The sequence below is a fragment of the Ochotona curzoniae genome, unplaced genomic scaffold (genome assembly GCF_017591425.1).
Source record: "Ochotona curzoniae isolate NIBS_2020 unplaced genomic scaffold, NIBS_Ocur_1.0 contig_2723, whole genome shotgun sequence".
Taxonomy (NCBI): domain Eukaryota; kingdom Metazoa; phylum Chordata; class Mammalia; order Lagomorpha; family Ochotonidae; genus Ochotona; species Ochotona curzoniae.
The window spans coordinates 12,210,553-12,225,441 of record NW_024465573.1 but is presented as its reverse complement, the minus strand read 5'-3'; the positions used below and the strand labels follow the sequence as shown (position 1 = coordinate 12,225,441).

At 35.0% G+C, this 14,889-nt stretch overlaps 1 protein-coding gene across 2 annotated transcripts in view; it reads right to left on the bottom strand.

Moving 5' to 3' along the window:
- DYNC2H1 (dynein cytoplasmic 2 heavy chain 1) overlaps positions 1 to 14,889 on the bottom strand; it is a 251,035-nt gene that overhangs the window by 88,708 nt on the left and 147,438 nt on the right. For both annotated transcript variants that reach the window (XM_040976872.1, XM_040976873.1), the window contains 6 exons: positions 14,448 to 14,582; positions 11,755 to 11,898; positions 10,114 to 10,203; positions 5,134 to 5,199; positions 3,767 to 3,817; positions 2,960 to 3,037 (listed from right to left, as the gene is read on the bottom strand). In XM_040976872.1, the coding sequence (XP_040832806.1) occupies positions 2,960 to 3,037; positions 3,767 to 3,817; positions 5,134 to 5,199; positions 10,114 to 10,203; positions 11,755 to 11,898; positions 14,448 to 14,582 (564 nt within the window). The remainder of the gene's footprint in view (positions 1 to 2,959; positions 3,038 to 3,766; positions 3,818 to 5,133; positions 5,200 to 10,113; positions 10,204 to 11,754; positions 11,899 to 14,447; positions 14,583 to 14,889) is intronic.

Sequence of the window (14,889 nt, the reverse complement as noted above, 5' to 3'; positions counted from 1 at the left end):
ATTCTCACACCTTCTGTATATAGACAGTTGTGCCTAGCTAGCTCCACCTTGTGGAGAAAAAGAACACTGTCACTAAAATCAAGTGCAAACTTTTGGACTGACACAACTAAGATCCATCTTAATCTTTTAAAACATTTCACGTTTCATGTAAAATTTGACAAAGAATATGTTTGACAAAACTTGCAGTCACGTTCCACTGCTCCACTCAGCTCTCTTTCCTACAAAGCTTCAACCTTGGTCTCCATCTCCTTCCTGTAGAATTCATTTTAACAAGAGATGCTGAATCACTTCACCAAGAATCTCCATGCCAGCGTCTGATCAAACTCCTTATTCCTGACCCTTGGTGTCTGATCAGCACGGCCTGCCTTGAACAAGAATCTCTCTGAAACAGTTTAGTTAGCATCCTCCTTCTTCCTTGGCATCTCCTCTCGGTCATTTTCCATCTACTAACCCTCACTACTAACCCTCATCTTGCCTCTTGGCCATAAATCCCCACGTATGAAATGTATTTTCAAAACTGAGCAAGCTGCTACACACAGTTCTCTTCTCCATTACTGAACATGTTATCATTTAATGAAATTATCCTCACAGTTTCAATTCTCATTTAGTTCTGTTTCTTCGTAAAAATATAAAATCCGTAACAAAATGTATGTTTCTTATTAATTTAGGTCAGGATTTGTGAACATACACCTTCTTTTACTACTGGATGTTCTTTGAAAACACAAATTTCTACTAAGCAGTCAATATTTATGTTAAACAATATCATCTTACATTTCCTATACTTTAAGCATCGTTACCTCTTCCCTAATGTTTTCAAAGACTAAACTACACGCTCAGAAATCTTTATGACTAGAGAATTTCATTGAAAACAATGAAAAATGTAAAAGTTTGTATCTACATTATACTACTTCATGTAATACAAAAACAAATAGGGTAAATAGGATATTTTATCTAAATGCTTATTTTCCATATTTACCCATTCTATCATATCTCACAGGTTTAATTTTATACCTACCTAAAATTAAAACTAGACAGCTAATAACTAAATAATTATATTTCAATAATAAATAGCCTAACTCTGATAGGATAAGAGTTGAAATTGGGACTATTAGTATTTAACTCACGACCACTAGTTTATGTACACTAACACACTGCGTAATCATCACATGCTTTGCTAGAAATTTAAAATACACTATACAGCACAGAAAGTTCTTTGCATACCTGTTAGACAATGGCAAGGAAATTATTGAATATATTCTCTGCAGTTTAAAGTCCATGCATAGCAGAGTGTTTTTAAAATATTTTAAAGTACATGCTTGTCATTCTAATGATGCAAAAAAAAACCACTTTAGCTATCTAGATAAAGAAGCAAGATTTTATTAGGTAGTACAACAGAGGAAAGAGATCTCTACAAACAGTAGGGTTAACGGCAAACACAGCATGGCCAAGTGGGAGTTTGCAGCCAAACACTGGAATGCAGCTTAGTAGATTAAAAAAAAAAAAAAGGCACCATGATGAACAAACGTGTTAAAGGAGCCCCCTAGCCTTAAAGGGGGCTTCTGGCCAACATAATGAAAGTTAGAGTAATAAGGAGGTACAGAGAAAAAGAGAGAGGGGAACAGAGAAGGACAGAGAAAGGGCAGGGTTATCCATCCACGGGTTCACTCCTCAAGAGCAGCCAGAGGACAGGAACTCCTTCTTGCTTTCCCACATTAGCAGCAGGAGTCTAAGAGCTTGGACCATATTCTGCTGCCTTCCCAGAATCATTACCAGGAAGCAAAACCATAAGCAGAATAGCTAATAATCAAACCAGCACTCCAACATGGCATGCTGGCAATCTAAGAGACAGATCAACCTGTTGTACCACAACGCTTTACCAATCTAGCAGAATTCTAAGACAGCCCAAAGTGATCAGAATAAACTGCGGGATGGTGGCAACGAAAGAACTAGCAAGCTACTGAGGGTTGTCAGTTAATGAGCATGAGGGAATTCTGATAAAACGAACATTTCCCTGTTTCTGCTAAAAACTAATTCTGTAATGTTAAGTACACAGATGACTCAGGGGAAAGCTCAAGCGCTGGCTGAAGTTAAGCTAACAATCTTTATTCCTGGAAACATGCTGACTGGTATTAATACTGAAGAAATTAATAATGAAGAAAGAAAGGATAAAACAATGAAGAAAAAGCAGAATCCATTCATTTCAGTTCATTCAATAGATATTTATGAAATGAGCACGGTGAAAGGGGTGGAGGTGGAATGAGTAGCCCAGGTTTGAATCTGGGCTCTATTTCCTAAGCGGCTTTATCACTCCATGCCCAAGTGTTTTCATCTATTCAGTAAGACAATAATAATAACAGTTGCTACTCAGTAACATTATTGGAAATAATTGCAGAATAATTCATTTTTATAACCTGCCTAATGCCTTCAACATAGCCATCAATAAATGTTAGCCATTTTTACTATTTTTTACTTTGGGCTGCAATGCTGTAATAGTTGCAAAGAGAAACAAGCAAGGAAGGGAAGAATGGAAATAAACATGTTAAGTTTTGGGGAGAAGAAGATCTTTCATTGCTCACAAAAAATACCATCTTTATTGAAGTAATTAAAGCCCTGCTGGGCATTAAGATTCAGAGCTGCTCTTTCTTCTCCCTAGTCTATCCTCATAGTTCAACTCACTCTGGAGGAGACTACAGGATGGGACAAGGTGGGGGCGTGGCTGTGCAAGACAGTGAAAGAAAAAAAGTGCTGAATTTGGAAGATCAGCATATTAATGGCATACCATTTCGTAGATGAAAGATTTGAATACATGTAATCAATTAAAACACTAATCACAGTAACTCTTAGGCCCTTTTAGCCAAAACAGTTTTATGTTCAACTCACAGAAACATCATAATTGAGTAAGTCTAAACAGAAATAATTCAAATATAGAAAACATTTCACTCAAGTAGGAAAGACACACCTTTAGTGTTGCCACTGCCCAGCTTCGTTCCTGATCTATCCACGATGGAAGCTGATCACGTATTCTTTGTTGAGAGTCCTTTAATAAAAGCAATTATTTTTCTTAGCATACCTGGTAAAATGACTAAGTTAAAAAATAGCTACTGACTAGCTACCAATTATATCTGAAATACGTGTATGCTATATATTATTTTTATTTTACAACTCACCATAGTAAAATTTTGTGCAAGATAAAAAGAATCATATAGGCAAAGATTGTACTCATTTCATTGTGCTTAACCATTCGTGAAACATAGAAAAAATCCTCAAAAGTCTTCAGAAACTGTGATAAAAGTTGCATTATTCTAAGTTACATTATGCATGTCAGACATGACTTAGGTTTTATGTTATATGTGCATATGCCAAAATGAAGAACATTACACGCTCAAACAAAAAAGCTAACAGAAAAATAATAAATTCAAAATGGGTTATTAAAGTCTTAAAAATAATTTTACATATTCCTAGTTACAATAAAAAGTTTTATATTTTCAAGATCATAAAACTTTTCTTCAAACAAAATACACATACTATGGAAAAGAGTTGTATTAATGTCTTAGCATTCAGAATTATTTTCAAAAGGATATTCATCTTCATGGCCAAAAGATATTCCTATATCCATTTGCAGTGCGACAACAAAGTCCATTAAATATTTCTCAGATTAAATCTCAACATTAATTTAAAATTACTCTGAAACAAATTCTATTTCATGTAGATGAAATTTTACTTCCTCTAAGACTAAAATGGTAAGATGTGGATGTATTTAACTTACTGCTTTGCGCAACATGTCTCCAACAACTACGCCTGTAAACGTATCCCATTCCTATTGAATAAAAATATGAGAACATGAAAAACATAAAACTAATCAATAAATAAAATTATTTTAATTTACCTATAAGATAGCTTAAAATCTAACTTCCTAAGGACATGGGAAAAAATGTACATGTTCCTAGTCTTTGTAGTATATTAACACAAGAATAAGGTCATGCATCAACACACAGAATACAAGTATAAAATTTATAATTTTATCAAAAATAAAATTTATAACAACATTATATTTGTTCATCTTAACATCTAAATATTTAAATATCTAATTCAAATAATGTTTCTCAACTCTGCTAATTTGTTCTTACATATGCAATTCATAACAGACATGTGATAAGGTACCTATATGAGAAAAAAATATTTGTTATCTTTTCCTATAGATTATCATTAATCCCTTTTTTAGGCATTGATTCAATATTGATTAAGTGTTAATGAATACTGGTCCTATAAGAAAATGTATGTCTTCATTCTGGGCAGGCCCCAACTTATGCAATGGTACTACCATTGTATTTTGCTACCTACTATACCACAAATGAGCAAAATACATGAAAAAATTTCCAAAGAAACATATTTCCTCTCTCTACTAATCGCATATAAAATCTCTATTGGTATTATACAACCATAAAAAAGGGATGATTGCTTTTGAGGAATGATTATATAACGGATAAGAAAGAACTCTCACATTTTGATAATGAAAATTTAAGAGGAAAAAAGAATCACCAGAAAGTGAACTTTAAGCAAATTAAAAGCAGATCAGGAGTGGATTAACTCACTCTAAATCCAGGGAGCTCATTTCAAGAGTCAGTTAATGGCAGATAAGAAATAGGATCAAGAATTTTAAAGACACTTATAAATAAAAATTAGCATAAATCCACAAGATTAGTAAGCTTCTGAAAAACCCTCACCCTCTTGGTGTACTTGCTAACTCTGGGCAAATTGGTGAAGGTAATACACAATGTAGTGGTTAACGTACATTGTCTCAGGTTTTCTGTTTATCAATTCCCTTGCCAGGAAAATTAGAATGCTGACTCTTCTGAATCCTATGGCTTAAAGCTGTGTTAAAAAAAAATACAGGCACCTGGCAAAGTTACTTAATTTTCTCAAACACCGGTATACTAGTTTCAATAAAATGAATAATTATATTACTCCAATAAGAGTAAGCTGTAAAGCCCATGTCTTTGCCCTAAGGTGGAAACCTAGTAAAGCCTAGGTTGATACACTTTCTAGCATAAAGTACATTTTAACTTAACTCTAAATCCATCCATTACCAAGTGTATAAGTAACTCTAAAACTTTTTCCTTTAACTGAACTTACATTTTCTTGAAAAAGTTCCGGATGCATTCCTCGAACAAAATGCAAAGCAAACATCAACTGGTCAGCCTGAAAATAAAAATAGATAAAATCTTTTCTAAATTTGTGTTTCTATAAAAACAGTCTTTGAATTCTGGTTCACAAAAATCTGTATTTCATCTCTAAATAACTTTTATCAAAATAAAAAACACTAATCAGATTATATCAATCTAGAACACTTCTAAATTGGAGATATAGAAGATCAGTTAAGTGATAAATTATGCTTCTTTCCAAAAACAAAGGAAAAGCATTTGAAAAAAAATTCTTTACTGAACTTAGAAGCTTATGCACAGCAATGGAAATACTCAACAGAGAGAATACACAAGAAACCAAATGGGATAAAATATTTGTGAACTACATATCTGACAAAGAATTAATACCAGAATACATCAGCAACTTAAAAACTTAACAGGGCCTGATGAGGTAGCCTCGTGATTAAAGCCATTGCACTGCACTACAATCCCATATGGACACTGGTTTGTGTCCCAGCAGCCCCGCTTCTCATCCAACTCCCTGCCTGTGGCCTCAGAAACGAGTCAAAGACAGCCCAAAGCCTTGGGACCCTACACCCATGTGGAAGACCTGGAAGATGCTCCTGGTTTTGGATTGGTTCAGCTCTGGCCATTGTAGCCACTTGGGGAGTGAACCAGTGGATGGATATTCCTCTGTCTCTCATCCTATCTGTATATCCGACTTTCCAATAAAAATAAATAAATCTTTTTAAAAATTAACAACAAAAACAAACAACCCAGTTATGAAACAGACAAAAGATCTCAACAGATACTTCTCAAAAGAAAAAATAAATACATAGAAAACATTTTTAACATCACTAGCTATTCAGGAAAATGCAAATTAAAACCTCAATGAGCTGTCACTTAATCCTGTCAGAGCAGTCAGCACCTAATGCACAAATAGGGCAAATATTATACACTGTTGGTGGAAATGTAAATTAGTACAGCTACAGTGTAAAATAATGCAGAGATTTCTCTGAAAACTAGAAACAGACTTGCTCCATGATCCAGCAATCCCACCAGTGGATAAATATCCAGAAAACATGAGCACATTGCATGTTTATACGAGCAACTGTTCACAATAACCAAAACATGGATTCAACCTAAATGTCTATCATTAAATTAACATCACGCACACACACACATGCGCACACACACACACACACACACACAAAGTGTCAATCAGCTTTTTTAAAAATGAAAATTTATCATTTGCATCAAAAATGCTGAACCTGGAGGATATCATATTGAGTGAAATAAGCCAGCCAAAGAAAAATAATAATGTTTGCCCTTATACACAGGAGCTAAACTCAAAAAGGGGGAAAAAAGCAAAAAGCAAAAACTAAAAGAGAAATGGCCGTGTGCATTAGTACCTCTGCAAATAGTTTTATCAGTTAAGAATGTTATATTACAATATATTCAATATCTTCAATTACCTTAAAAATTATTGTATATAAGTGAAATAGTCATGTTTACATTTTGTTATTGTTTATACTACTTGGCTATGTTACTGCTAAAAAAGATTCTTTTTACTGGTTGAACTCTTTATTGAGGGGGAGCATTAATCCCTTAACTGTAGTATAAATTGAAATATGTTATTAAACAAACTAATAAAAGAAAGAGAGGAGGAAAGTATGGTTGGGGGGAGGGAGAAAGGAGGCGGGAAAAGAGGAAGGATAGCAGGCAAATCATTACAGTTTTAGAATTGTATCTATAACTACATTGGAGTTACTACATTGTTAAAAACTAAAACAAACGGCAGAAGGATCATATTCTTACTCTGTGTAAAATTAAATAATATGTTAAAAAAATGCAGAAGTTCAGTGTTACTGACATGCCTCCCCATTTCTAAAAATATCAATTTTACAACTCTAGGAATAGTACTTTTCCCTTATAAAACTTATAAACTTCAGCATCAAGAAGCATGCATTTGAATTCCAACTCTAATATCCTTTAGATCTGAGTGTTATAGAAAAAGGTTATCAGTTCATTATGAGTTACTGTTTTCCTCCTCTGTAGAGTAGCATTTTCACAGAAAGTAAATGGCAATGTATGTAAGGAAATTAAAAGGTGACAGGCAATAATCACTATCTGATACATATGAAACTGATACACTGCAAATACTGAAAAGGAAATTTAACTTATAACATCCCAGGTACAGTATGATTCTTAATGTGACTATGAAGCAGTAGAAAGAATAAGTTATTAATTCCCTTGACTTCTACTCTATATTATTCACTATTTTGAAACATGCTGAATAAAAATAGAGTAGGTGCTACCTTAAGAAAAATCCTGCTTTAACCTCAGAGGAGTTGATACAGAAAAGAATTTGGGCTTTCTCATTTGTACTTGAAGCTAAATCATGCATATTAGTGAGCCATCCTATGCACATCCAACTCTAACAAAACTCAAAGGGAGAGTGTTTCGAAGTTATCAAAGCAGGAGAAAATTACATAAATTATTAAAATTCGCTTTAATACAGGTTATAAAATTTCAGAAGTACCCAAGAGAAAACCTTCACATTTTTTAAATGAGAAAGAACACTTTGATATAAAAGAAAAAAACAGAAGAATCACCATTAAGCTATTGGCACAAAAATCTAATGATGAGGTAGAATTTACTTCAAAATGTAATATCCATTTAATTTTTACACCATCAATGAACAAACAATCTGGAAAAGGAGGCAAGGTGAACTATGGACTCACTATTCAAGGAGTTACAAGAAACAACTTCTACTCATATCAAATTGCACATTCTTCACATATTGTTTCAGGTTTCTTCCATGAAGAAGGAGATATAGTAATAAAATAATCTCTCAATCACCTATTTCAATTCCTTTATGTACAACTATCAATTATAGTCAAGAAACTATCTCTAATAACTTCCATGGTCATTATGTAGTGTCCTTCTGGTCTTCTCATGCTCTTCACATAAAGTCTATTTTTCTGATGTCAGCTGGCTATCCCAGCTTGTTTTTTCTTTCCAATATTCTGGAATATCCTTTCCCATCCTTTCACTCTGTTTCCACAGATCTTTCCTGATGAGACGTGTCTCCTGTAGACAACTATAGGTGGGTCCTGTTTTATTTTTTAATCCAGTCTGCTAATGTTTGTCACTTGATTGATGAGTTTAAGCTATTTATGTCCAGGGCTAATATTTAGAGTTTGTGATTTGGTGCTGTCATTTTAGTAATGGTTTGTTCATTGTTTGATTTAGATATTTTTTTATCATTTTATTGGGATGTTTTCCATGTTTGTCTTTGAATTTGGTAGGTGTTATTCCTTTTCTCTGAAGCACATCTATAAGCAACATTTGTAAGGCAGGTCTAGTAAAGGTGAAGTTACACAGCGTTTGCTTTGGAAGTATTTTCTTTCATTTTCAAAGGTAAGGGAAAGCTTTACTGCATACATTATACTGGGCTAACACTTTTTTTTCTCTTAGGATGTGGAATATGTCCATTCTGTTCTGACCTATAAAGTTTCCCGTTCCTTCTATATGTTAATTGATTTTTTCACAGGCATACTTAAACATCTTTTCTTTATGTTCAACAAAAGAAAGCTTGAATATGATGTGTTGTGGTGAGGATCATATTTAGCCAACTCTATTCCAAGTTTTGTGCCCATCCTGTACTTCATTTGTCAATTCTTTCCCCATGTTACGGAAGTTCTCAACTGTTGGCGTTTTGATGGCGTTCCTTAATTATTGGATGCTTTTCTGGCTCGACTCAAGTTCCATTATAGTAGTCGTCTTCCAACTTTGAAATTCTTTTTCTTTTCTCATTCATTCTCTTTTCGAGGCTTTACCCTGAATTTTGTTGTATTGTACTCTTCATTTCTAAAAATCAGCTTGATTTTGTTTCAGTGTTGTTATGTCCTATGTTATATAATCATTAAATTCCTTCAACTCCTATTTGTGCTTCTTGTTTTCAAGGAGCTTTACAATGATTTTTAAAATTTCTTAATCTGACAGTTACTCATGTCTTCCTCAGTTAACTCTAAGGTTGACATAGTGTTTGCTCCTTTGCAGGGGAGGCATCAGTAACCTCACTCATGGCCACTACGACCCTCATTAGCATATTCTTTTCCTTGGGGCTACTTTTTCAGCTAGGTCATCCACAGCTCTACAGGTCAATTTTACTTATCCCACTCAGTGCCTGGTTCTCCATTCGCCATCACTGGTGCCACTCCCTCTAGCAAGTTTTCACCCTGGGCTCCCACGCCACACTTCTGCCACAGCCTCTGCAGCCCCAGCTCCTATGTCTCCAATCTGCTCCCTGTGATCCCCCGTTGATTGTTCATCATGTGTTCTTCTGGGAACTTTTTAATACCAACACATGCAGACCAAATTTTGTTCAGACTGCAGAAATAGGCAACAGCTTAATGACTAATGTCAGCAACGTTTAATGCATCTGTACCCCAACTCGGACTACTGGATTATGCTTGCAGACATTTTCACTCTCACAGTAGAGAGGGTGCAGTGATACTGCCATCAGTTGGTATAGGCTCTGGATTCTGCTAATCAACACAAATGCACAGAACACCCTGTTAACAACAACGAATTACATGGCCCAGAATGTCACTAGTGCTAATGATGAGGTTTCTGTAGCCCATAGCCATACCACCTGAACACACCCAATCCTGTGCAATCTCAGAAACTCTGTGCAAATACCAAATCATAATAATGCATTATGGCTCTTTTAGTAACGACTAGCACACTCAGGGCTTGGTCACTAGCTGAGTGTTTGCTCTGCCTTCCTGACTTGTCAGTGTTCTTCAATTGCATCCCAGACTGTTGTATGACATTCCAATTAGCAATGGATATTATTCTGTGAAAATATCAGTTTTATATTTCTAATAATTAAAGAGCTATATAACTGTAACTACAGAAGAAAGCTGATCAATGCACATCTGTATTTTAAAAATATAATGCTTACCTTAAATAGACAACGGCATATATATTCATATACCATATGTTTTAATGAGTTAATAAGAGACTGAATTCTCTGTTCTGTATTTTCAGATTCCTGTAGGTCACAATTTGAAAATTTTAACAAGTTAGGAATTTTATAAATAATGAAAAAGTTTTCTTAGTCATTTTTATAAGCTGTTCCTCTAGACTCAAAACTTATTTTGGAAAAAATATCTTTGGCCATCAAACTAAAGGTACTAAACAGTAAGGTCATTAAACTTGTATACAAATAAACCAGAGAAAAATATTTTTATCCAATGTACAGTTAAAGCATTCAATAAATGGAAAATATAATCAATTCCCCTCACATACAACAGAAGTTGAATTTTACCATCTGATTCTTACTTGAATCAAAAATACTATTTTCTATCAATCTGAGCAGAAGCCACCAAAACTACTTGCATACATATTATAACAAATCTATTCCAAAGAATATGATCAAAGCAACCCCATAAATAATCTCATTGCCAATATAAGAATCTACACGATCTTAAATTACACCCTCCAAGTTGGAAAAGCACGAATGACGACATTGAAACTGCTATTGCAAAACTCATATACATCCTTACTTTTCTACATTAACCCAATTTACTTATTTATCTCAAAGGCAGTGTGACAAACCAGCATATAAGTTGATTAAGATGCCTGGTCCACTGTTTGTCTTGATTACCCACTGCTCTGGGCAGAAGCAGTGATGGGTCAAATGAATGGGCTCCAGCGTCCCATCTTGGAGCCATGAAACTGAATTCTCAACTCCAAATTTTGCTATATCCTCATCTCATCTCCAGCATTTGTGAGTGCATGAGCAGCGAACTGTCTGATGGGAGAACTCTCTTTCACCCTGTCTTTTAAATTCTTAATTAACATGTTTGAAAAAGAATGTAATCATGATAAGGCAGTGTACCCTTGTACATTTTCATCATCGAAAACAATACCTAGCATTCATTATAGCTTCAAACAACAAGGACATATAACAGCATAAAATGCAGTTTTTTCCTGAAGGTAATACTTACATATATGGCTAATTACTTATACTACCTTTCTAAATCTTTTTCTTTCCAAAGATGAACACATCTTAGAGCCAGAACTGTGGCACAGTAAATTAAGCTTCCTCCTTTGGCTCCACCAACACATGAGGGCCTAGCTACTCCACTAAGACTCAGCTCATGGACTATGGCCTGGGAAAGCACAGAGAATGGCCCAAGCCTTTGGGACCTGCAGCCATGTGACAGACTCTGAATTCCTGGTTCCTGCCTTCTGCTCAGGTCCAGCCTCTGTGTCCATTCTGGGAATGAACCAGGAGATCAAAGATCTCTCTCTGGCTCTCCTCTGAATAACTCTGTGATTCAAGTAAAAAATAAAAGAAATCTTAAGATATTACCATGTGTTATAATTATACTTAAGACATAGATTATTTCTATTAAAAGGGAAAATGTTTAAAAATGTAAAATAAAATTAGGAAATTGGTCTATTTCAAATATAGTTACAGGTAGTGTTTTAAAATATAATTCTACATAAGTTTTCTCAGGACATGATTGTGAATTAAGCATCTAATAAAGTTAACTCATTAACTACAGTCTCAGCTACAGGGTAATCAGCACCTCACCTTTTTGTTTTGCAGAGCTCTTTGGAAAAGTCGGAGAAATGAGGCCAAACTAAAACGGTACATGTTATTAATTTTGGACAAGTCAGAGATAATGAAGTACATTTTGCTGGCACTCTCAGCAAGAGGGAGATACGCATCCCGCTCCTGTGAATCAATGAGGGGAAGAGAGGTCCAGGGGTTAAAAAAAAAAGTATGTTAGCACTAGTGTCTTACTGCCTCCCACTGCCCTCTATGAACATAGCGCATGATATCCTTTTGTACAACACAAATCAAGGTGACAAATAAAAGAATTTTGTAACTAAAAGTCATAGAATAAAGTAAATTTTTCCTTATTTTTATGAAGTTTGGGACAGGATATATCTTAGTCTCTTCATGCTGCTTTAACAAAATACACCTTGCATCCTTCACATAACAGCGCTAAAAGAGGATCATGATTGTTTTGAATGAGGATAAAGAGTACTTGTAAGAGGAGAGGACAGGATAGAATGGTAAATAGTATGTGATCAGAATAGATAATGGCATTTACATCTCTTATTTTTAAATTTCTCTTAATAGGAAAGATTCATAAGGAGAAGGAGATAGAGACAGAAAGATCTCCCATCTGCAGGTTCACTTCCCAAGTGTCCACAGTGGTCAGAGCCAAGCTGATCCAAAGCCAGGAGCCAGGAGCTTCTTCCAGTTCTACCACATCAATGCAGGGTCCCAAAGCCTTGGGTCATCCTCCACTGCTTTCCCAGGCCACAAGCAGGGAGCTGCATGGGAAGTGGGGAAGCTAGGACATGAACCAGCACCCATATGTAATCCCGGAGATTGCAAGAGAGGATCAGCCAGTGGAGCCATCACACCAGGTAATTTACTTCTCAGGGTCAATTTAAGTAATACAACAGAGTGTGACAGTAGTAGGTTATACCTTAAGCACAGAGGAGTTCAAACTATGATACTAACATTTGGAATTTGAGCCAGCGAGAGCATTTATACAACTGTAGGTAGAGAAGACGACTGTAACAGGTGTCCACAATGTAATTAATAAAGCACCTAGTATTGTTCAATATAAACAAAGAGGAAAGTGTAGTGGCTCAACAGACTAATCCTCTATCTATAGTATCAGAATCCCATATGGTAGAGTTGACTGGTTTTTTTTGGATGCCCCATTTCTGATCCAGCTGTCTGGTTACAGACTGTTGAAACACAATAAGATGATCCAAGACCTTCCACCCCTGCACCTACATGGGGAACCTGAAGAAAGCTTCTGGCTCCCAGCTTTGGACTGGACCAGCTCTGGCCATTGCAGCCATTTGGCAAGAGAACCAGAAGATGGAAGATCTCTCTGTTTTTCCTTCTCTCTGAAAATCTTACTTTCAAATAAAAAATAAATAAATCTTTAAAAGAAAAAAAGACACACAGCATCAGAAAATACAGGCAATTTAAGTTTTCCTGGAGGGTAAGAAAGGGTAACAGGAACAGTGTGATACGGTCTATGGCCATACCACCCTGAAAGTGCCTGATCTCATCTGATCTTGGAAGCCACGCATGTCAGGCCTGGTTAGTAGTTGGACGGCAGAAACAGTAGGCTATGACCAAAGTGCTTGATTAGAAGAAAGAAGGTGTACCATGCTGCCCTGATCAAAAACCAAGGGGACTTTGCACGCGATGCTATAAAATTAGGTATGTGACTCAGAAATGCTTTTCTAGAAAAAAATACAGAATTTTCAGATTTTATTAGGATAAAATGACAATTACACCTGTTAGAGAAGATAAGGTGATCGGATTAGAATCGGGTTATAAATTTGATCTCTAGTTTCAACAGAATTCTTGCACAAGTGAAGAAAGTAAAATAAAATAACTGTAAAATTTGGGCACCAAAAGTATGGAACTTAATTTTTAAAAGATCATTAAAAGGAATGGCAAACAATGAAAGGTCAGTGAAGGCTCAGGTCAGGCCAGAGACTGGAAAGGCACAGCACCTTTACACTGCCTGGCTGCCAGACTGTCTCCAGCTGAGCTAAGCAACCTGACTAGATGAGGAAAAGCTAGAAGAGTTTTTCAAAAAGGTACTGGAAAATACATGGTGCGAAAATGCTATGCATGGGTTTCAAAGCATTTCCATCAAAATGTACTTATTTTTTAATTCAAATTCCCAGAACGATTTTTTGAAATTAACCATCTAAATTGTGCAAATGCAAGGTTAAAATTTCACTAAAGGAAATATCAGAAGAATCAAGTAAAAGGATTTGAAGCCACTTGTAACAAAAATAGTTCAGACAACCACACGCATGAGGTCCAAAATAAAGAGAAAAAAATATATACTATTAGTGAAAAAAGGTGATTATGTAACTTTTTTGATTATATGTAACTTGCCTCAACTCATAAAACAGTTCGAAATATGGCCAAGATACTAACACTCATTTTCACAATATATTGTCAAAATCAATGCAAAACTGAAGTTCTACTTTACATAATATAAAACTTCAAAAGCAACAGAACACAGCAGAGCATAATGATCCCCAATCCATATCCTCAACGTGCCTAGTATCTACCCACTTTCTCTAATGCAAGTAAGAATCAAACACACAGTTCTAATGTTTTTTAATAGATTGCTATTTTTGACATCATCTTCTTCTGAAAGTCCTTTCTATCATATTGATAAAAGCATTTAAGTAAATATAACATAAAATTACAAAAGCAATAATTACTTTGTCAAGGAAGCTTTGAAGTCTGTGAGATTCTTTAAGTGACTCTTGAATAAGTGCACTGCTGGCTTTTGTCTGATTCAAAGATTCAATCAAATCCTTATTTTCCAAAATATTGCCTTGAGATGTGGCAAGAGTCTGCAGGAAAAAATTAATACTATTGATATTGTTAAATATTAAAAACATATTAAAGACAGTTCATATTAACAATCATTAATTTTATTACCTTAAAATTTCAGAAAATTTAACTTTTTATAGTCTTAGATAAAAAAAAAATATATGGTTCATGGGAATTTGGAGGCTGGGGGAAAATGCCAGACTCTACAGAATTGTATCATAAAATTCTAAATTAAAAATAAAAATTAAAAAACACAATACGGTTCATTGTTAAAGCATGTTTGTCATCAAAGCATTGTACATGTATTAATTTTATCACTATGATAAA